Source organism: Pongo abelii, chromosome 5, assembly GCF_028885655.2.
Source record: "Pongo abelii isolate AG06213 chromosome 5, NHGRI_mPonAbe1-v2.0_pri, whole genome shotgun sequence".
Lineage (NCBI taxonomy): Eukaryota > Metazoa > Chordata > Mammalia > Primates > Hominidae > Pongo > Pongo abelii.
This window is the reverse complement of record NC_071990.2, coordinates 153160264-153182843: the sequence shown is the minus strand read 5'-3', so window position 1 is coordinate 153182843 and position 22580 is coordinate 153160264. Positions and strand designations below refer to the sequence as shown.

The 22580-nt window shown below is 40.6% G+C and overlaps 1 protein-coding gene across 1 annotated transcript in view; it reads right to left on the bottom strand.

Moving 5' to 3' along the window:
* Window positions 1-22580, bottom strand: part of CCDC170 (coiled-coil domain containing 170) — a 132012-nt gene that overhangs the window by 77760 nt on the left and 31672 nt on the right. The window contains exons 2-5 of the mRNA XM_024249103.3: window positions 12681-12809; window positions 10832-11088; window positions 4103-4247; window positions 325-510 (exon numbers count right to left, since the gene is read on the bottom strand). Coding sequence (XP_024104871.3) covers window positions 325-510; window positions 4103-4247; window positions 10832-11088; window positions 12681-12809 — 717 coding nt within the window. The remainder of the gene's footprint in view (window positions 1-324; window positions 511-4102; window positions 4248-10831; window positions 11089-12680; window positions 12810-22580) is intronic.

Below are 22580 nucleotides of genomic sequence, written 5' to 3'. Positions count from 1 at the left end.
GCAGAAGTTGCAGTGAGTCAAGATCGTGCCACTGCACTCCAGTCTGGGTGACAGAGTGAGACTCCTTCTCAAAAATTAATTAATTAATTAATTAATTAAAATTTAAATTTAAAAATTTTTAAATGTACATATATAGCCAATGGCCTGTTCAAGTCACTTTGTCCCATGTCACCCCCAACCCTCCTGCTGAGTGCAGGCTCTTAAAATTGTGATCAATAAAAAAAATTGGTAATCAATAGTTCTAGGGCACTTATCTGACATCCATCTCTTCCATTTCTGCTTCTTCAACATGGTCCCAGCACACGTATACTTCACATATCGTACCTGGTTCAGCTTATCTTTCTCTCCAGTACAGGAGGCAGCTTTTTTCTGCTCTCTGTTGACTTCTGAAGCCAGCCTCATGATCGTTTCTCTGCTAGCTTTTGCTTCCATCTCATGGACATTTATAGTCTCTTCAAGAATAACAATTTGTCCTTTCACGAATTCATTTTCTTTGCGCAGCTCTCTAAGCTGAAGAGAAAGCAATTACAGCTGTCCTATAAAAATTAACAATTTCATATATTTTCTCTAAGCAAGTCACAATCTATAGACTGCATTATCATATGAAAAATGTAAGAGCACTATCCCTACATGGACTGCAAAGGTCACATTTTCAGAGGCAGCCTGTAAACTCTGTTTTAGACCTGGGGGTCAAATTCAAATTATCTAAAGGGTGGCCACAAGGCAAGGATAATGAAGCCAAAAGCGTCCCGACGGAACACACATCAGCAAACCTCTGGCTGCTAAATACACCAGGTAAGGTGAAGCTCTACAGAGGTGATGAAGCAAGGGGCTTGCCTTCAGCCCATGTCCACTCAGACCTTCTGCAGTCAAGACACCATGTGGCACTGGAGGAAATACAGAGAACACAGGGCCATGCTTTTTAAAAAAATATATTCTTCTATTTAATATAAGCATAGGAAAATTGTGAATAACAGCTTGGTGTTTATCATAGGGAATTGAGATTAGCAGGGCTTTTGCTCACTATGTTGTGCATTGGAATGGTTAACTGGGAGCATTTATAAGATTTACAAGGGGAAAATAAAAGCCAGCAGGCTCCTTGACCTCAGGGAACGAGCCATAGAGAAAATCTCACTCTGTAGGGCCAGGGGGAGGCCTGTAGGGTGACTTGAGACCCCTCAGGACAGGGCCAGCATTTGTGTTGAGACTCTCCATGGAAGTGATGTACCTTTGAGCCTCAATGCTCTGAAAATATGGTGCCCCACTCCCAACTCATGCTGTCCCCTCTCTCTCCAACACTCTTCCTCACATTTGCATGATCTCTCCTCAATGGCCCTCAAAACTCCCGACCTCACGGGGGCGCTCTTCAGGCAGTGTCCAACACCCGTGACTTGCTTCCCTCTCTATCCCTGCATCCTGATTTGTTTTTCTGTATTGCACCTTTCACCATGTGGAGCAGTCGTAGGTATTTATTTGGTTATTTCTTCGCTATCCTTACCCTTTGAAAACGAAATCTCTAGGCGAGCATAGACATAGTCTTGTCTCTTTCACTGCTCTCTCTCCAGCACTCAGAACAGTGTCTAGCATATAGTAAGCACTCACTAAATATTTGTGAAATGAAGGAATGAATGTCTAATTATTAGGAATGCATGGTTCCTTGGGAATGCGTGTGCACACGTGTTTATGAGGGCGTGTGAAAGCGAAGGAACAGTTTTGAAACCAGAGCCATTTTGTTCTTGGAGGAACACCTAATGAGGCTGCAGTCTTGGTCAAGACAGCAGACTTCCTGATCTGGGCCAATTTTTTTTTTTTTCTTTTTAAGACAGGCACCTGCTCACGTGGCCGAGATGCCAAAGCTCCAGATTCCTACCCTCTGTCATGAAATATAGATTCCATTGCTGTTCAGGTAAGCTGAGGCCAACAAATTCCAGGAGGAAATTGCCATCAAAAAGATGGTTTCTTATTCATTGTTCCCAAGTGGAAGGAACCCACCACACTACACAGGGCCATGGGGAAGCACCAGGGCCAGTCGGGAGGCAGAAGAAGGGGTGAGAAAAGCAGGCGAGAGGCTTTATTGTCACCTCCACAGGAAGGAATAAGCAAAGCAGAGTAAGCAGACTTAGGGTTGGCTATTGAATGATTTCAGTGGCTCTTGGGGTGTAGGGGCTGACCCAAGCTATCTGGGGGGCTTAGGGCAACGGGCAGTAACCTGCAGGTAAGAGCCAGTTGTAGAAGGTGGCTGGGGAGTGGGCTCTGGATTGGTCAGTTCACATGTGAAAGCTCTGCTGGGAAGGGCAGGCTCTCCCGGCTCAGCAAGACCCCGGAAGTCAAAGCATTAGAAATACAGAAAAGACAAGGGCATGAAGAATGTAGTAGAAACACCCAGATTAGCACCTGGAGATTGTGTCTGATAGAGAAAAGAGTGTCACGGAAGAAAGAGCTTCTGAATTCCCTTTTCTTGTCCCCATCATTTGGTTTGAAAGATAATTCTCAAACTACAAGTGGACTTTTACAGCCGAGTTCCTGGTCACAAGTTAGCCATAGGCAGCAGGAGGAGAGGCATCCAGCACCCATGAGAGCATCAGGTGGACCCATGGTCCCAGCTATCAAAACCCATCCGTGAAGTGGAATACTTCCCAAAGTCGAATGAAGTCATCTTGCGGCTTTCAGAGAGGACATTTGGGAAGCTCACTAGTAGACACCTGAGAGGTGGTTTTTAAAAATGGCTGCATGGTACGCCAGACGTGATGGCTCACGCCTGTAATCCCAACACTTCGGGAGGCCAAGGTGGGAGAACGGCTTGAGCCCAGGAGCTAGAGACCAGCCTGGGCAATATAGTGAGACTTCATCTCCATTTAAAAAAAAAAATGATGCATGGGTGCTGGGTATGGTGGCCCACAACTGTAATCACAGCACTTCAGGAGGCAGAGGTGGGGTAATTGCTTGAGGCAAGGAGTTCAAGACCAGCCTGGACAACATAGGAAGACCTCATCTCTACATAAATAAAATAATTAGCCAGACAAGGTGGTGCATGCCTGTAGTCTCAATTACTTAGGAGGCTGAGGCAGGAGGATCATTTGAGCCCAAGAAGTCAAGGCCACAGTAAACTAGGATCATACCACTCCAGCCTGGATGACAGAGCAAGATCTTGTCTCTAAATTTAAAACAAACAAACAAAAAAACAAAACAACAACAACAACAAAAAACGGCTGTATGGAAATCTGTCAGGAAGCAAGGATATGAAAGGTTTGTAAATAGCCAAAGAGAACCAAATACTTTCAGGTACCCTAATGAAGCACTATGGGCCAAGTGAATTATTCAGTTAATATTATTTATTTCTGACTTAATGGTAATCTACCATTAAAGTAGAATTTTTGCTATTTTTTTTTTGTTTTGTTTATTTTTCGAGACAGAGTCTCACTCTGTGGCCCAGGCTGGAGTGCAGTGGCTTGATCTCACTGCAACCTCCGCCTCCTGGTTCAAGTGATTCTCCTGTCTCAGCCTTCCAATTAGCTGGGATTACAGGCACCCACCACCACGCCTGGCTAATTTTTGTATTTTAGTAAAGACAGAGTTTTTCCATGTTGGCCAGGCTGGTCTCAAACCCCTGACCTCAGGTGATCTGCCCGCCTGGGCCTCCCAAAGTGCTGGGATTACAGGCGCGAGTCACCGCGCCCAGCCACTATTTGGTTTTAACGTAAATTTTTAAAGTACTTTAGAACTCACACTCAATCAGTATCCTAAAAATGACATGCAGCTGGTTGTGTGAGTGTACGTGTGGCTGTAACTAAAAGGAAAAAACCTCCCTAAAGCGAATGGTTAAAATGAGTAATTAATTGTATATGACAACCTAAATGTATTTTAGACAAAGCCATTAATCTCTTTTGGAGAATAATTAATTCCAATAATGCTAGAAAAGATCTTGGAATTGAGGCTCAGGCAGGTGATGTGACTTGTCCCAAGTCACACAGTTAATTAATGCTACATTTGGTCTACTGTGTCATTCTTCTGCCACCCCCAAACTCAACGACAGCACTTCCTTTCATGCCACATGTCAGAATCACCACTACATTTATAGACTTTTTAATCTGCATGCAGACACCTTTAAAATTAAATCTTCATCTGATGCCTTGTCATTCCTCTCATCTGGATCCAAGCAGTCACGCAGTTGAGTCAGAAATTCCTCATGTTCCCTGCAATTCTTTGAAACTTGTTTCTTATTCTCTTCATTTTCTTTTGAACACTTTCTGTTAGGCAAATAACAAATAAATCAGAATTTAACACCACGGAAGATAACATTCATCAAACCAAGTCAGAATATAAGCTCTATGGGGGAAATAATTGTCATTTTCAACACAACACAGTTTCCCAGACACAGAGCAAATTATTGTCACAGAAGCCCTATAAAGCCCTATAAAGGAAGGAGAAAAGTGGCAGCAATTTCGGGACACCTGTGCTTTGCAGAAATATAAGGAAATCTTCAAGGCATTGTGGACTTAGTAACAGGAGGGGAAATGAATTCCCCTAGCCTCAACCCTTTAGGATCTCTAAAAATGGAGGCACGTGTCTAGAGCACACATGCTCACAATCCACATAGCCATGAGTCTTCATTGGGGCCTCATGGGGAAGGAGAGTGCTACCACATTGGTTCTAGAGGACCAAGCTTCATTTTATTTTCAAACTTTACAATACAGTGATTTATAAGGGTCCTGGTTTGTGGCCAGGCATAACTATAATAACAAATACATCAAAAGCACAGAAGGTTCTCGCCTCTGGAAAGGAGATGTGTTCAATCACCAGCAAAGTTCATTATTAGTTTTCACACACCCTCAGTCTTTAAAGCGTATTGGAAGAAAGGAAAGAAAATCAGTATATCGAAAAGATGTCTGAACTCTCATGTTTACTGCAGTTCTATTCATAATAGCAAAGATAGGGAATCAACATAAGTGCCCATCAGTGAATGAATGGGAAAAAAAATATATGACATATACACATCGGAATACTACTCAGCCTTTTAAAAGAGTGAAATCCTGTCAGGAGTGGCAATATGGATGAACCTGGAGGATATTATGTTAAGCAAAAGAAGTCAAGTACAGAAAGATAATTACCTCATGTTTTCACTCATATAAAAAAAATTGAACTCGTAGAAGCAGAGTAGAATTTTGATTATTAGAGGCTGGAAAGGGTAGTGGATGAAGGAGGATACAGTGAGGTTAGTCAATGGCTATAAACTTATAAAGATAGTTATAAAGTTATAAAGCTAGATGGCAGGGGTAAGTTCTAGTGTTCTGTAGCATAGTAGGGTGAATATGGTTAACAAGAATTTAGTTTCCAAATAGCTAGAAGAGAGAATTTTGAATGTTCACAACACAAAAAAATGATAAATGTTCAAGATGATGGATTTACTAATTTCCCTGATTTGATCATTATACATTGTATACATGTATCAAAATATCACTCCATATCCCATAAATATGTACAATTATTACAAGTCAACTAAAAATAAAAGGAAAAAAAGAGCATTAGAAGAGTACTAGAATTGGCCAGTCAAGGAAAAAGGAAATTTATGGTCCATTATGAATATATTATTTCAAATCTCAGATAGGTTTGTTGAAATAGTATGGTCTATTTCTAATGCTTTAAATGTTAGCAACTAAGAGATTGTCAAAAATAGGCATACTTTAAAGGCAAATTAGAATCATTTCGGTAATTTAGTGTCATTTTTTAAATATCCAAGATAATAAACATGATTATTGCTTTTCCTTTTTACCATGTTGAGTGTTTACTGCAAATTCCTTCACGCTATTCAAAGATTAACAAAGCATGTAATTGCAGATACTCAAAGCATATCAGATTTCTATTTAGAAAAATGTGTAACGATAAAAGACTAGCATCACTATATTTCTGAGTTCTTATTTTAGCACATGAAAGGTAAAACTCTTCAGTCTTTTGGACCCAGGAAAGGCATAATTAATTGTATGGTGCTGATTGATATACATATATGATTCCATACATTAACCCCAAGATTTCAGTCTTTCTTCTCCATTCCAAAGGTCTCTAAACTACTTCCATTTCTATTTGCAATTCACTTGACCCAACAAAGTTTCAGGAATCTACCCTAAGAAAATAATCACAGAAATTTAAAAATATGAATCACATAGATATTCATTGCAACTTGGTTTATAGTAATTTTTTTAGTGGAACTAACCTAAGAGCCTGTAGAAATAGCCAAAGTAATTGATTGAGTAAATTATGGTATTTCAAGCAATGGAATACAATGGGCCATTTAAAATTATGTACTAGGCTTGGCACAGTGGCTCATGCCTGTAATCCCAGCACTTTGGGAGACCAAGGTGGGAGGATTGCTTGAGGCCAGGGATTCAAGACCAACCTGGGCAACATGGCAAGACGCCATCTCTACAAAAAAATTTAAAAATCAGCTGGGTGTAGTGGCATGCACCTGTGGTCTCAGCTACAAAAGAGGCTAAGGTGGGAGGATCGCTTGAGCCTAGGACGTCAAGGCTGCAGTGAGCCATAATTGCGCCACTGCACTCCAGCCTGGGTGGCAGAGTGAAAACCTGTCTTAAATAAGTAAATAAATAAAATTATATACTAAATGCGTTTTTAAAATATTTATAACATATGGCCAGGCACAGTGGCTCACTTCTATAATCCTAACACTTTGGGAGACGAAGGCAGGCAGATCACTTGAGGTCAGGAGCTCGAGACCAGTCTGGCCAACATGGCAAAACCCCGCCTCTACTAAAAATACAAAAATTAGCTGGGTGCGGTGGCACATGCCTGTAATCCCAGCTACTCAAGAGGCTGAGGCATGAGAACTGCTTGAACCTAAGAGGTGGAGGCTGCAGTGAGCCGAGGTCACATCACTGCACTCCAGCCTGGGTGACAAAGCAAGACTAAGACTCTGTCTTAAAAATAAATAAATATATATATGTATATATATATATATACATATATATATTTAGAACATGTGATTCAGTAAAAATAGTACACTACCTAAAGTCATTTGTATATGATTTTCTGAAAAATCTGTTCAATAAAATATTAATATTAATTATAGCTTTTCTATAATCATAACGTTCTAAGTAATTATTAATTTCTTCTTGGCACTTTTCTGTATAAAAAATATTTTTTACAATATGCATATAGTGTTTTATTACTCATTTATTTAATAAATACTTAAGTACCCACCATACACCAAGCCCCATTAAAGGTGCTAAAGATACAATAGTAAACAAAAGAGATACAAATCCAGCCAGGCATAGTGGTATGCACCTGTAGTCCCAGCTACTAGGGAGGCTGAAGTGAGAGGATCACTTGAACCCAGGAATTTTAGGCCAGCCTGGGCAAGATAGTGAGATCCCCATTTCTGAAAAACAAATTATTGACCTCATGGAGCTTATGTTCTATTTGGAAAGATGGACAATAATCAAAATACTAATATATATAAAATGTATAGTACATTATAATAGGACTAGAGAGAAAAAATTAAGCAGGAAGGAAAGAGGGGCAAGAGATATTAGAGGAGTAAATTTTTAGATATGTTATTCATGGAACATCTCACTTGGAAAGTGCCATCTGAGTGAAGACTTAAAGGAAATGGAGGCAGCCATGTGATATCTGGGGGAAGAGCCTTCCAGGAAAAGAAATTAACAATTGCAAAGGGCCTGAGGTACAATCAGGTCTGTCAGGTTCAAGGGACAGCAAAGAAGCCAGAGATCTGGAATAGAAAGAATAAGGGGGAGAATGGTAGCAAAATCAGGTCAGGATGAGCCTTTTGTCTCATAGAAAACATTTTACCCTGAATGAGAACAGAAGTCACTGGAGGACTCTGTGCTAAGAATTGACACGATCTAATTTGTGTTTTAACAGGATCACTCTGGCTGCAGGGGGCACAGTCAGAGGCAGGAAAACCACTGCTATGAACCAAATGTTTATGTCCTCTGAGAATTCATATGTTGAAGTCCTAATTCCCAATATGATGGTATAATATTTGAAGGTTGGGCCTTTGGGAGGTAATTAGGTCATAAGAGAGGAACCCTCATGAATGAGATTAGTGCTCTTATAAGAAGGGACACTGGCTGGGCATGGTGGCTTATCCCTATAATCACAGCCCTTTGGGAGGCTGAGGCAGACAGATCACTTGAAGCCAGGAGTCTGAGACCACCCTGGCCAACATGATGAAACCCCATCTCTACTAAAAATACAAAATATTAACTGGGCATGGTGATGCACACCTATAATCTCAGCTACTTGGGAGGCTGAGTCACAAGAATTGCTTGAACCCAGGAGGCAGAGGTTGCAGTGAGCCAAGATCACACCCACTGCATTCCAGCCTGGGCAACAGAGTAACACTCTGTCACAAAAAAAAAAAAAAAAAAAAAAAAAAAAAAAAAAAAAAAAAAAAAAAAAAAAGCAGCAGAAGAAGAAGGAGAAGAAGGAAGAGGAAGGAAGAGGAGGAGGAGGAGGAGAAACATGGAGAGGTGATCTCTCTCTCTCTGCCATGTGAGGATACAGCAAGAAGGCATTCATCTAGAAACCAGAAAGAGGACCCTCACCAGGAACTGAATAGGCCAACATCTTGATCTTGGCCTTCCCAGCCTCCACAACTACAAGGAATAAATTTCTGTCATTTAAGCCACCCAGTATATGGTATTTTTCTTATAGCAGCCCAAACCAACTAAGACAGAAATTAGTACCAGGAGTGGGATGCTGCTGTAACAGATACATATTACAATACGCCAGGTGAGAGTTAATGGTGGCTTGGACCAAGTTAGTGACAATAAAGATGATAATGGAAAGCTGACAAAATTTAGATTTGTTTTGAAGATAGATATGATGGGATTTGCTGAAGAATCAGACATGGAGAGTGAAAGAGAAAGAGAAGCAAGTTTGATAGCAAGAATTTTGAAATGATCAACTAGAAGAATGGAATTATGATCACATGAGATGAGGAAAAGTGCAGAAGGATTTTGTGGGAACACTGGGAGCTCCGTTTTGGACACATTAAGTTTGAGATGCCTGTCAGAGATCCACATGGAGATGTACAGTAGCTAGTAAGATATGTGGTTCTTGAGCTCTGGGAAGAGATCCAGGCTAGACACAGAAATGTTGGAGTCACCAGCATTTAGATACTTAAAGCCATTAAACTAAATGATATCACCAAGAGAGTAAATTTAGATACAAATGAGAAGGGATTCAAGGGCTGATCCCTGAGGTACTCCAGTATTTGAAAGCCAAAGAGATGAGGAGAAACAGTGAAAGACACTAGCTAGAAAGGTAAGATTAAAAAAAGAAAAAACCTAGGCATGTGTAATGTCCTGGAAGCCAAGAGAAGAAGAAAGCAGTTCAAAGAAAAAGATCAACTGTAACTGATGCTACTGATTGGTCAAGTAAGATAAGACTGACCATTTAACTTGCACTGTGCACTCACTGATGACCTTAATGAGCGGTTTCAGAGGAGCAGATTCCAGAGAGAGAAGAGAAATTGGAGACCATGAATACATACAACTTTTTTTTTTGAGACAGAGTCTCTCTTTGTTGCCCAGGCTGGAGTGCAGTGGTGTGATCTCAGCTCACTGCAGCCTCCACCTGTCCAGGTTCAAGCAATTCTCAAATCTCAGCCTCTCGAGTAGCTGGGATTAAAGGCACCCGGCCGCCGGGCGCGGTAGCTCACGCCTGTAATCCCAGCACTTTGGGAGGCCAAGGCGGGCGGATCACGAGGTCAGGAGATCGAAACCATCCTGGCTAACACGGTGAAACCCCGTCTCTACTGAAAATATAAAAAAAAAAAATTAGCCGGGCGCGATAGCGGGCGCCCGTAGTCCCAGCTACTCGGGAGGCTGAGCCAGGAGAATGGCGCAAACCCAGGAGGCGGAACTTGCAGTGAGCCGAGATCCTGCCACTGCACTCCAGCCTGGGCGACAGAGCGAGACTCCGTCTCAAAAAAAAAAAAAGAAAATAAATAAAAAATAAAGGCACCCGGCACCACGCCCGGCTAATTTTTGTATTTAGCAGAGACGGGGTTTCACCATGTTGGCCAGGCTGGTCTCAAACTCCTGACCTCAAGTGATCTGCCCACCTCAGCCTCCAAAAGTGCTGGGATTACAGGTGTGAGCCACCGCGCCCAGCCATACATACAATGTTTAAGGAGTTTTTGCTGTAAGTGGAAGTAGAGAAAGAGGACAGGGGCTGGAAGTATTGGGTTATTTTTTTAAGATGAAATAAGTAAAATAAATATCATGTATTTTGTTACTAAAGATATTTAACTCATTCGTAGAATTTTAAAATATATTTTAGGAACAACTTGTTCCCAATTTTGTCTCAATAATCACCTCTTGTCAGAATGAAATGTGGAAAACCTAGGTTTCATGAGTTCTCTGCATAAACTAGCAATAAAATCTAATGAGGAATGTTCAGTGTGATCTGGAGTGGTCTAGCTTCTGGGATATTTTTATAACTGACTTCTAAATAAACATCTACCTCGGTGCACTACCCCACAAGCTCAGGGTTAAACTCTACTTAGAGAAATCTTCAAAATTGTGTAAATAAGCATTTGCAGCCCTAATTGATAGGCTATGAACCTGCTTAAGACAAGGCTGTATTTGTTAAGACTCTTGATGACATTTAGAAATGAGCCTTGGAAAAATTTGTCAAGACTCCAAAGACATTTGAGGTCAATAACTTTTTTTCGAATTGAGTTTCAGGGCCAAGTAATGCAAAATGCCAGTACATTCAAAGACCTATCTTGCTATCAGAAGCTAGTATTTTAATGCTAGCTAAAGCGAAAAATATATTGCAGTATCCTTACTGTAATTTTTCATTTAATTCTACAACTTTCTTCTTTAATTCCTGGTTCTCCTTGATTGCAGTGTGAGCTGTGATTTCTGTTCTGATTTTAGAAGTGGAAAGTGCTGCTGATTCTTCTTCTAGCTCCTGAACTCTGTCTCTCAAAGAGGTAAGGAGAGATGATTTTCTGGCATTGTTTTCCTTGTAGCTCTCCATTTCAGCTTTCAATTCTTGACAGGAGACTTCTTTAGAAAGCATCTTGGAACGGAGGTCTCGAAGCTAACATGGAAAAGAAGTTAAAAAAAAAAAAAAACCTTAACAACATAAGTTTGAAGTATCTTTAAGAAACCCAAAGCCATCATTTAAATGTTCACTCTTTTATTCATGACTTAATCTAACTTTATTTTCTTTTCTAATATTTGTATCTGTATTATCAAATGAGAAATTATGCCTAAATAATGGACTTCATATTCTATCTTTTACAAAACCAATTGAGCAATGTCTTATGTTGTTTAGTCTCATTCAGGAGACGTTTATGGTGTTGACTGCATAAGCAATAAAATATTTTGCAATGGTCCACATTTTCTAAATCTGTATTGCTATTATTGCTGCTGATAAACAGTTAGACAAAGAATCTACAAATCACATGATCTGTGATTTCACAGCCGTAACTGTTCCCCACTTAAACACAGACTACTCAGTATATCACTATATTTCTCACACTTATCTTCTGGACTCTAACTGTGAGTGATAAATAAAAATAATATTTCAATTTCTGGAAAAAAAAAACATGGGAGAAAAGAAAAATCCCTATAGGATTTATTTAAAGAGAACATTTTAACTTTTATGAGTTCTGTGATATCAAAATGCTGAACAATATATGTGCCCTATTGAGTTAAAATGTCAGATCTACCCTATGAGAAAAAGTTATGAAAGCATGTAATTCTTTGGAACTGTGAGTGTGCATACATACATTTATTCACACACACATTATCAACTCGTCTTTCTATGGGGTCCTGGCAGCCTTAGTGAGAAATCACAGGCCAGTCTAGAACTCCTTGGGGCCACCAGGCTATAAGCAGAATGAGTTTAGGAAGACTCTCAGAAACTCCACTCTAAACCTGAGCTAGCCTACAGGGTAAATGGATCCCACTCTTCTTCCTAGAATTTCCCCAGCCGGTTGGAACTACCACAGGAAAGGGATTCAGAATTCCCTCTTAAGAACTCCAGATTGCAAGCAATCCACATTAAAGGAAGATATTCTGAGAGATGCTGAAAGTTCTCTGAGGCCCATGGAGCTTTACTTAACATCTTCAGGTGCCCCCAGATCTCTCAAGGCTGTATAGCTCCTCTGAGATCCAGAATTCAGCCCAAGCCACCTGGCTTTACAATCTGGCAAATGCATAACTTTTCAGGAATTCTAGGGGACAGGCACAAGAGAACAAGTTTCAACTTTGCCAAAAGCTTTAAATCTATATCCCACTGTCCTATTTCTAATCACTCCTACATTCTGTTTCTTTTTTGTTTTGTTTTGTTTTGTTTTTGTGAGACGGAGTCTCGCTCTGTCGCAAGGCTGGAGTGCAGTGGCGTGATCTTGCCTCACTGCAAACTCCACCTCCCGGATTCAAGCGATTCTCCTGCCTCAGCCTCCCGAGTAGCTGGGACTACAGGCGCTCACTACCACATCCAGCTAATTTTTATATTTTTAGTAGAGACAGAGTTTCACTATGTTGGCCAGGATTGTGGATCTCTTGACCTCGCGATCTGCCTGCCTCAGCCTCCCAAAGTGCTGGGATTACAGGCGTGATCTGTGTCATTTTATAAGAAGCTAAGAAGGCCCATTTCTGATTGATGGAGATGCATTATCTTACCTCAGACTGAGCACATTCGAATTTGACCAAAGTTGCTGCAAGTTCACTTCGAGCATTTTGAGCCACATCCCGATAGTGGTTTAACTGCTCCCGCGTGACCGGGACTTCCGAAAGATGATCGTAAGTTTCCTGGTAGAATTCCCCCAAAATACAAAATATAAAGAAGAGTGTTAAACGATCTTTTCTGTGCAGCTGCACAAAGCAAGATTAAAGGCAGAAGCATTCTTTGTATTCCAAATGTGTCAAACATGCTACGCAGAGAAGTGTTATATTCAGACCATTTGGTTCTCATTCTCAAAGTTCAAAGGGAGGCAGGAGAAAGTTCGAGAACAAATGATGTGCTCCTCCAGGATGGTGATGAGGTTTGTCATTTAAGAATTGGCCTATGGCAGAGTGTGTTGGCTCACATCTATACTCCTAGCACTTTTGGAGGCCAAGGCAGGAGGATTGCCTGAGGCCAGAAGTTCCAGACCAGCCTGGGCAACACAGCAAGACCCTAACTCTACAAAAAGAAAAAAAATTTTTTTTAATTTGTCAGGCATGGTGTCATGACCTGTAGTCCTATTTACTTGAGAGGCTGAGGCAGGAGGATCACCTGAGCCCAGGAATTTGAGGTTTCAGTGAGCTATAATTGCACCACTGCACCCCAGCCCAGCCAATAGAGAGAGAGAGACTGCCTCTAAAAACAAAAAAACAAAAAAAGATTTTCCTTCCACCCAACTCAAATGGTATTTGACCTCTGCCCAGAATCAATAGACTCAACAAAGAATTATCAGAGGAGAACAATGCTACATCCTGTGTAACGAGGGACAGTTTTCGTTGTTTGTCTTTGTCCAGATCACAAAGATGATCAACTCATTTCTTTCCTGTTGATTAAAGTGTCTCATTTATTTATCAAAGAGATCATGTGATCTAAATGTAAAAGGCTGTCTCCTTTGTAACTATTCACTATGCCTTTTATACTCAGTCTCATAACCTCATAACCATGAATCATGAAGGCAACTGAAATGAACATGTGAGATGAGAGATGGCAGGGTCACACATGGACAGCCCCTGCCCATCTGGAAGGGAACAGGTCTCAGCTCCACTGATGGTTGCAGATACAGAAATAAGGATTTCCTGCCTGGCCAAACCACTCCAATTTTGGAATTTCCAATTCCAAATCATTCCAGTTTTTCAAGACAAGCCATATATCCAGACTTTTTGAAGTGTAAATTCCTGGTTTTTGCAGGTTGGAAACTGATTTAAATGTTTAAAAAAGAAACACATATGAATCAAATAAACACACCTGCAGAGCAGATTTGGTGGGTTTGGCCTGTGGGCTGCAGACTGAACCTTCTGGTCCTGTTTCCATCCAACTCATGCCATATGCCTGCTTCCTTCAAGAATTATTACTGAGGTTGGATATCTACACCACCTCTATGGAGTTTCCAAGGCCTGTGGTCTTTGTGAAGACACAGAAGAAAGCCATTCATTTTTGAAGTAATACAAAAGAGGTCACATAAAGGAGGATTTCCTGGAGTATCTAAATGGCCTCAGGAGGCTCAGCGATAAAATCTATTTAAGACTGCCAGAGACTACTCCACTACCAGCAACTACTGTTTGATATAGTCATGAATGCAAAAGTCTTCTTAAAGCTCATAACTTTTCAACAAGCGTCATGACCAGTGTGATTCAATCCCCAAAATGCCAAACAAAACCTTCAGAGCTCTTAGTAATAGCTACTGTTTGCCAATCATAGCACACCCAAGAAAATGGTAGATATGTACTCTGGGGAAAAAGCATAAAAAGTTTAACTGAATCTCTTATTAGAGAACCACATCCTGTTCAGACTCATTCAATAGTTGGAGGGTCTTCTCCACCCTGACCACCACGCCATATTTTCTAAACTAGACTATGTGAGGACATACGTCACTTATAAGAGATTTCACCTATAGTATGTATGGCATACCATTTTATAAAATTTATTAGGAAAATAAGTTTCCCAATGGCTATGATTATTTGATTATTTCTTTCAATGACTAACATCTTTTTTTTTTTTTTAAGAAAAGAAGCTAGGCCAGGTACAGTGGCTCACGCCTGTAATCCCAGTGTTTGGGGAGAATGAGGCAGGAGGATCACTTGAGCCCAGGAGTTCCAGACCAGCCTGTGCAACAGTGAGACCCCATCTCTACAAAAAATTAGCTGGGCATGGTGGCATGTTCCTGTTGTCCCAGCTACTTGGGAGGCTGAGGTGGGAGGAAGGCTTGAGCCCCAGGAGGTCAAGCTGCAGTGAGCTGTGATTGCACCACTGCACTCCAACCTCAGCAGCAGAGCAAAACCCTGTCTCAAAAAAAAAAAAAAAAAGAAATGAATAAATGAATGAATGAATGAATGAAAAAAGAAAGGAAGAAAAGAAGCTATATATTAAGATATTATTCCCTTGACACTGGAGTAGGGACTACATTTGGAGAGCTCTTTTGATGACTGAGTTTAGAAGGTAGGTACTGAATCTAAATTACCCTCGGAGTTCAGCAGACTGGAGATTATCGACCAAGTAGTATTTACTGATAGCCTACTCTGGATCAGGCAATGAGGTGACAGTCTAAAAAGGGAAAGAGAATTTATCAAACAACCACACTTAGAATTGTATAATTACAAAATGAAATAAATGCAAGGAAGGCAAAAAGGCAGCTAACAAAGGAAAATGACTTCAGATGAAGGAGGTAGAAGGAAAGAGTTCCCTAAAGAAGTGATGATTTTTTTTTTTTTTTTTGAGATGGAGTTTCGCTCCTGTTGCCCAGGTTAGAGTGCAATGGCACGATCTCGGCTCACTGCAACCTCCACGTCCCAGGTTCAAGCGATTCTCCTGCCTAAGCCTCCCGAATAGCTGGGATTACAGGCATGTGCCACCACGCCCTGCTAATTTTGTATTTTTAGTAGAGATGGGGTTTCTCCATGTTGGTCAGGCTGGTCTTGAACTCCCAACCTCAGGTGATCTGCCTGCCTCAGCCTCCCAAAGTGTTGGGATTACTGGCATGAGCCACCACGCCCAACCAAAAGTGATGATTAAATAAGAATGAAATAGTCGACCAGGTGTGGCAGTTCACACCTGTAATCCCAGCACTTTGGGAGGCCGAGGCACGTGGATCACAAGGTCAGGAGATCAAGACCAGCCTGCCTAACATGGTGAAACCCCGTCTCTACTAAAAATACAAAAAAATTAGCCGGGTGTGGTGGCAGGTGCCTGTAGTCCCAGCTACTCAGGAGGCTGAGGCAGGAGAATGGCGTGAACCTGGGAGGTGGAGCTTGTAGTGAGCTGAGACCACGCCACTGCATTCCAAACTGGGTGACAGAGCGAGACTCCATCTCAAAAAAAAAAAAAAAGAAATAGTCAAGAGGTATTGAAGCAGGAGCTGCCCACATCATTCAAATAGCAAAAAGGCCATGCAAGGGCCCTGTGGCAGGGATCTGGCCCATGCAGGCAAGGATCTGAGAGAAAGCAGCGATGCCTACAGAAAAACACAGACAAAAAATAGTGGCAGCAGGGCTTAAAAGGCAGCTCTGAGGTCATTAATATATTTTGTATCTGGTAGGGCTTATTTTTCTGAATAAGCCTGACTATTCTTACATATTCATTTTCCCATGTGAAATTCAAAATCTTCTTGGAAAATTCCAAAAAATTTTGTTGGTATTGTTATTGGGGTCATGTTAATTTTATAAATAAACTATGGAGAATTTATATGTTTTAAATGTTGAGTCTTCCAACTAAAATCATTTTTCTCATTTGTTCAAGAAGTCTTATTCTTTTTTTTTTCCTCTTTTTTTTTTCTTTTGAGACAGAGTCTACCTCTCACCCAGGCTGGAGTACAGTGATGTAATCTCGGCCCACTGCAACTTTCGCCTCCCAGATTCCAGCAATTCTCCTGCCTCAGCCTCCCGAGTAGCTGGGATTACAGGCATGTGCCATGACACCTGGCTAATTTTTGTATTTTTAGTAGAGACAGGGTTTCACCATGTTAGCCAGGCTGGTCTCGAACTCCGGACCTCAAGTGATCCACCCACCTTGGCCTCCCAAAGTGCTGCGATTACAGGCATGAGCCACTGTGCCCAGCCAAGAAGTCTTATTCTTATTAGCAATTTAGATTTACTATATTTTGTAGTTTATCTCTAAAAATATTATCTTTTTGTCATATTGTAAATGGGGTCTACTTATTCCTATATATTAAATATGTACCTAAATATCTTTTTATGTTTCTTATTGTTTGGAATTGTTTTCAATAGATTCTCCTGGGTTTTGCACTGTAAACATGCAAATCATTTGTAAATAATGAAAATTTCACCTCCTTCTTTCCAATTTTTATACTTCTATTCCTTTTCTTGACTAATTGCATTGGTTAATAACCCCAGAACATTTGATATGGTTTGGATGTGTCCCCACTCAAATCTAATGTCCCCACTCAAATACCATCTTGAATTGTAGCTCCCATAATCATACAAGTCGTGGGAGGGATTCAGCAGGAGGTAATTGAATCATGGGGAGCAGTTACCCCTGTTCTCGTAGTAGTGAGTTCCCATGAGATCTGATGGTTTTATAAGGAACTTTTCATCCTTTTGCTCTGCACTTCTCCTTGCTGCTGCCATGTGAAGGATGTATTTGCTTCCCCTTCTGCCATGATTGTAAGTTTCCTGGGGCCTCCCCAGCCATGCTGAACTGTGAGTCAAATAAACCTCTTTCCTTTATAAACTACCCAGTCTTGGGTATGTTTTTATTAGCAGCATAAGAACTAATATCACATTGTTAAACATTAATAGCAGTAATGGATGTTTTGTCTTGTTCCTAACTTTCATAGGAATGTATTTGGGTTTTCCCCCTAAACATTATGATAAACTTAAGCCTTGACATCCTGGGTTCAGCTGATCCTCCTGCCTCAGTCCCTCGAGTAGCTAGGACTACAAGCATGTGCCACCACACCTGGCTAATTTTTTGTATTTTTGCTAGAGACAGGGTTTCCCCATGTTGGCCAGGCTGGTCTTGAACTCCTTGCATCAAGTGATTTGCTTGCCTTGGCCTCTCAAAGTGCTGGAATTACAGGTGTGAGCCACCATGCCTGGCCTGATTTTATTTTTTATATTCAGTGCTTTAAGTCTATCTTAAATTTATTTGGTTTATAATGTGTAAGTACAACTCTAAGCTTTCTTTTTTTAATCCCATTCATGAAGCCTCCACCATCATAACCTAATCATCTTCTCCCAGAGGTCCCATCTCCTAATACTATCTTCTTGGAGGTAAGGATTTCAGCATATCAATTGGGGGAACAACACAAACATGAAAGCCATAGCCGACTTTCTAAGCATAAAAGCAATGCAAGAATGTTCAAGAAAAAGTGCACAGATGACAACAAATTTTTTAAATGTGTAAGCAGAATTTAAAGTGAAAGAGCAAACTGGAAAAATATTTCCAGAAATAATACAAAAAGTCAAAACTTTAATATGCAAACAGCCTACTCACACCAATAAGAAAACCAATGACCTAAGAGAAAACTATAGAAGAACTAACAATTATCAGAAGGGCCATAAATGGCTAATAAAATGAGAACTGTCCCACCTCACTCATCATCAATTAAATATAAATTTAACTATTATTTCTGATCTTTAAAACTAGCAACATTTTAAATATATTTAATAATTAAGCATATTGGCCAGGTGCAGTGGCTCACACCTGTAATCCTAGCACTTTGGGAGGCTAGGCCAATCATGAGGTCAGGAGTTCAAGACCAGTTAGAGACTGGTGAAACCCAGTCTCTACTAAAAATACAAAAATTAGCTGGGCATGGTGGCACATGCCTGTAATCCCAGCTACTCAGGAGGCTGAGGCAGGAGAATCACTTGAACTCAGGAGGCAGAGGTTGCAGTGAGCCAAGATTGCACCACTGAACTCCAGCCTGGCTGACAGAGCGAGACTCTGTCTCAAAATAATAATAATAATTATTATTATTATTAAGCATATGAAAAGATAGCTCTATAAGAAAGACATGCTAATGCACTGCTCAAATAAAGATAAATTGGTACAAAATTTCCAGAAAAGTATTTGGCAATATGTATCATTTAAAAAGTTTAAAAGTTAATACTATTTGTCCTTGTGAATTTCTTGCTCATGATCTTATCAAAAGAAATGGAAATAAACCCAAAAATTAAACACAAAAATATTCAGAAAGGTACTCTTTAGCAACATTTTCAAAAAATCTGCAATAGCAAATATTTAAAACAACTAGAGTTCAAAAATAAAAGATGATACAGTCACACAATGAAATTATACTCAGTAATTAAAAATTATATTTTTGGAGAAAGAGGTCATTAGGTCCTGATACATTAATCCTCATAAATGGGTTGATGCTGTTATCCTGGGAGTAGGTTAGGTATCACCAGAGTGGCTTTGTTATAAAATCAGGTTCTCTCACTCATGCTTTCGGGCCCTTCTACCCTTCTACCATGGAATGACCCTCACCAGACACCACACCATGCTTTTGGACTTCCCAGTCTCCAGAACTATGAATGGAATACACTTATTTTCCTCATAAATTACTCAGTCTGTGGTATTCTGTTATAGCAACAGAAACTGGACTAAGACACTGCTGCTCCACTCTCCAATTATCTCCCTTATGAAAATACTCATACATGTGCATAGAGATATGTATAAAGATATTCATTATACCATTATTTTGTTTTTTGTTTTTTGTTTTTGAGACAGAGTCTAGCTGTGTCACCAGGGTGGAGTGCAGTGGCTCGATGTCAGCTCACTGCAACCTCCGCCTCCCGGGTTCAAGTGTTTCTCCTGCCTCAGCCTCCTGAGTAGCTGAGACTACAGGCATGCACCACCATACCCAGCTAATTTTTGTATTTTTAGTAGAGACGGGGTTTCACCATGTTGGCTAGGCTGATCTCAATTTCTTGACCTCGTGATCCTCCCACCTTAGCCTCCCAAAGTGCTGTGATTACAGGTGTGAGTCACTATGCCCAGGAATACCATTATTAGTAATAGCAGCAGGAAGGATGAGGATGTTGAAACCGTAAATTCCTGTTGACAAAGCAATTATCAAATAAAAGTATATCTATACTATTGAATCCTATGCAACAGGTAATATGAGATAGATCCGTATGCTTGGTCATGGTAATATCCTTAAGATATCACTGAACAAAAATAAGAAAGTATAAATTCATTGTTTGTTACTGTTTTTCATAAAACACATGCAGGAGGAAAAGTATTGTGTTTTGTCTATAAATATATTTAGAGACAAGAAAAAAAAGAATTTTACAGAATCCCCATCACCTGATAACAGTACTTACCCCTGAGGGTGACATGACAATTGGAGTTGTGGTGAGAGGGGCAGTGGTTTGATTTTTTCAATAAGGTTGTATTTATTCATTATTTGTACAACTAAATATAATTTAAAGAAAAGAAAAACACTGGAAAGAAGTGTTAACTATGGTTATCTTTTGGTTGTAGGATAGACTTTTTTTTTCTTTATTATATGCTTATATATACATATATATATATATATATATATTTGAGACAGAGTCTCGCTCTGTTGTCCAGGCTGGAGTGCAGTGGCGTGATCTCGGCTCACTGCAACCTCCACCTCCTGTACTCAAGCGATTCTCTTGCCTCAGCCTCCCAAGTAGCTGGGACTACAGGCATGCGCCACCACATTTGGCTAATTTTTGTATTTTTAGTAGAGATGGGGTTTCACCATGTTGTCCAGGCTGGTCTTGAACTCAACTGATCCACTCGCCTCAGCCTCCCAAAGTGCTGGGATTACAGGCATGAGCCACCACACCCCACCTATGCTTCTATATTTACAAATCCTTTACAATAACTGTATTGCTTTCACAATTAGAACATTTCCTCTTAAATTTAAAAAAAGAGACAAGGACAGACAAAAATCACCAACCCTGCTATGCTGTGTCTTTATGAAGAAGGTGAAGACAAAGAAACAACCATAGGGTAACATAGACTTGAACAGATATGAAAGCCGACATTTTGGGGGTTTTCTCTCTTAATTCAGCCTTCCTGGAGTTCATAAAATTTTCTGAAAATTCTTCAACTTTTCCTGTATCTAACAATCTTCCCTTAAAAAAATTTTTCCCCTATTTAAAATGGCAAGATTAAATAAAAACTCATCCATTTGTCCTCACCTGAGGACAATCTAAGTTATTAGGTACCTCTCAGCTAACCTATGAAGCAATTTTAGATTAGTTTTAGAGAGCCAACTACATATGATTTGATTCTGCTACTGATATTATTATGATAATGATTGAAATTGTCTCACGGGGTGGCTCATAGTCTTTTCAGAATAAAGAGTGGTTTCAAAGCTCAATGGCATAAAGCAAAGATAAGCTTATTCATAATTTAGTACACAATGTGCCCAATTATCTGACCTGGGGACAATGTCTTGGGCCAGTCTTGCTACTATGGTATTTAGTTGTCTTATTATCCCACGGACGAAAAAATAAGAAGAAAATCACTGCCTGCCCCTAACACACAAAAGCTCCTAAATCCATTCCATTCTTATCATTCTATCCCATAACCAATCTACTCTTTGTCCCAGCATTATCCCATGCTGCAGTGCACAATCACATTACCGCAGGCTCTTCCATTATGGAATGCCTCCTTGTGCCTGTCTCCTCTCTCCCTCTCCCTCTCTCTCTTTCTATTTCTCTCTCCCTCTCTTTCTCCCCATGCCCCCACCAAGCTTCCAGTAGTGCCCAGTAAGCAACTCCTTCTAAGAAGCTCTCCCCTACTGTCCATGTTCTTCTCACTACATAAAGTTTCTTCCCTAATTTACAGTGTATACATTGAGTCTTGAAAGTTGCATTTCTCCAATGTAATCATTCATCCTGTCAATTTTTGACTATTTGCAATTCTCCCCACTTGGGAGGACTTTCCTGGCCCTCCTGGTTTTCTTCCTTCTTCTATCTGCTGTTGGTTTCTGGGGCCCACTAGAGCCTGCAGTGGGGAGTGTGGCAGCTGTGGGATCCAGAAAATATATCTGAGCATCTATACCTTAGCAGTTGTGGGAAAAGTTTTGGAAGAAAACATTTCTGCATAAAATCAAGTACGGTGAAAAAGCTGATCATGTGGTTTTTACATTATTTTCCATCTCTTTTCTCTTGGGTGTTACTCTTATTCAGTTAAAAATCCTTCTAATATGGCTAAGCTCGATGGCTCACACCTGTAATCCCAGGACTTTGGGAGGGTGAGGCACGTGGATCACTTGAGGCCAGGAGTTCATAGCCAGCCTGACCAACATGGCAAAACCCTATTGAAAATGCAAAAGAAAATAGCTAAGCATGGTGGTGCACACCTCTAGTCCCAGCTACTCGGGAGGCTGAGGCACAAGAATTGCTTGAGCCTGGGAGGCGGAGGTTGTAGTGACAATGATGGTGCCACTGCAATCCAGCATGGGCGACAGAGTGAGACCCTGTCTCAAAAAAAAAAAAAATTCATCTAATTCAACATCCCTGTTGAAGTGAAGGCAGCCCTCTAAAATATTAACACTCTTGCTCCCCTGAGTCTTCTTTTCATTGGGTGGGCAGGGGCTGCCCTTAGAAAAACTTTCACTCTTCACAAAACAATCCTGTTATTCCCTCACCTAAAAATCAGGCAATTAAGGCGTAAAATGGGAATTATATTGCTGGATAGAAAACAAGTAGAAGGCCGGGGGTGGTGGCTCACACCTGTAATCCCAGCTACTCAGGAGGCTGAGGCAGGAGAATCGCTTGGACCCAGGAGGCGGAGGTTGCAGTGAGCCAAGATCGTGCCACTGCACTCCAGCATGGTGACAGAGTGAGACTCCATGTCAAAAAAAAAAAAAATGGCCGGGTGGGGTGGCTCACACCTGTAATCCCAGTACTATGGGA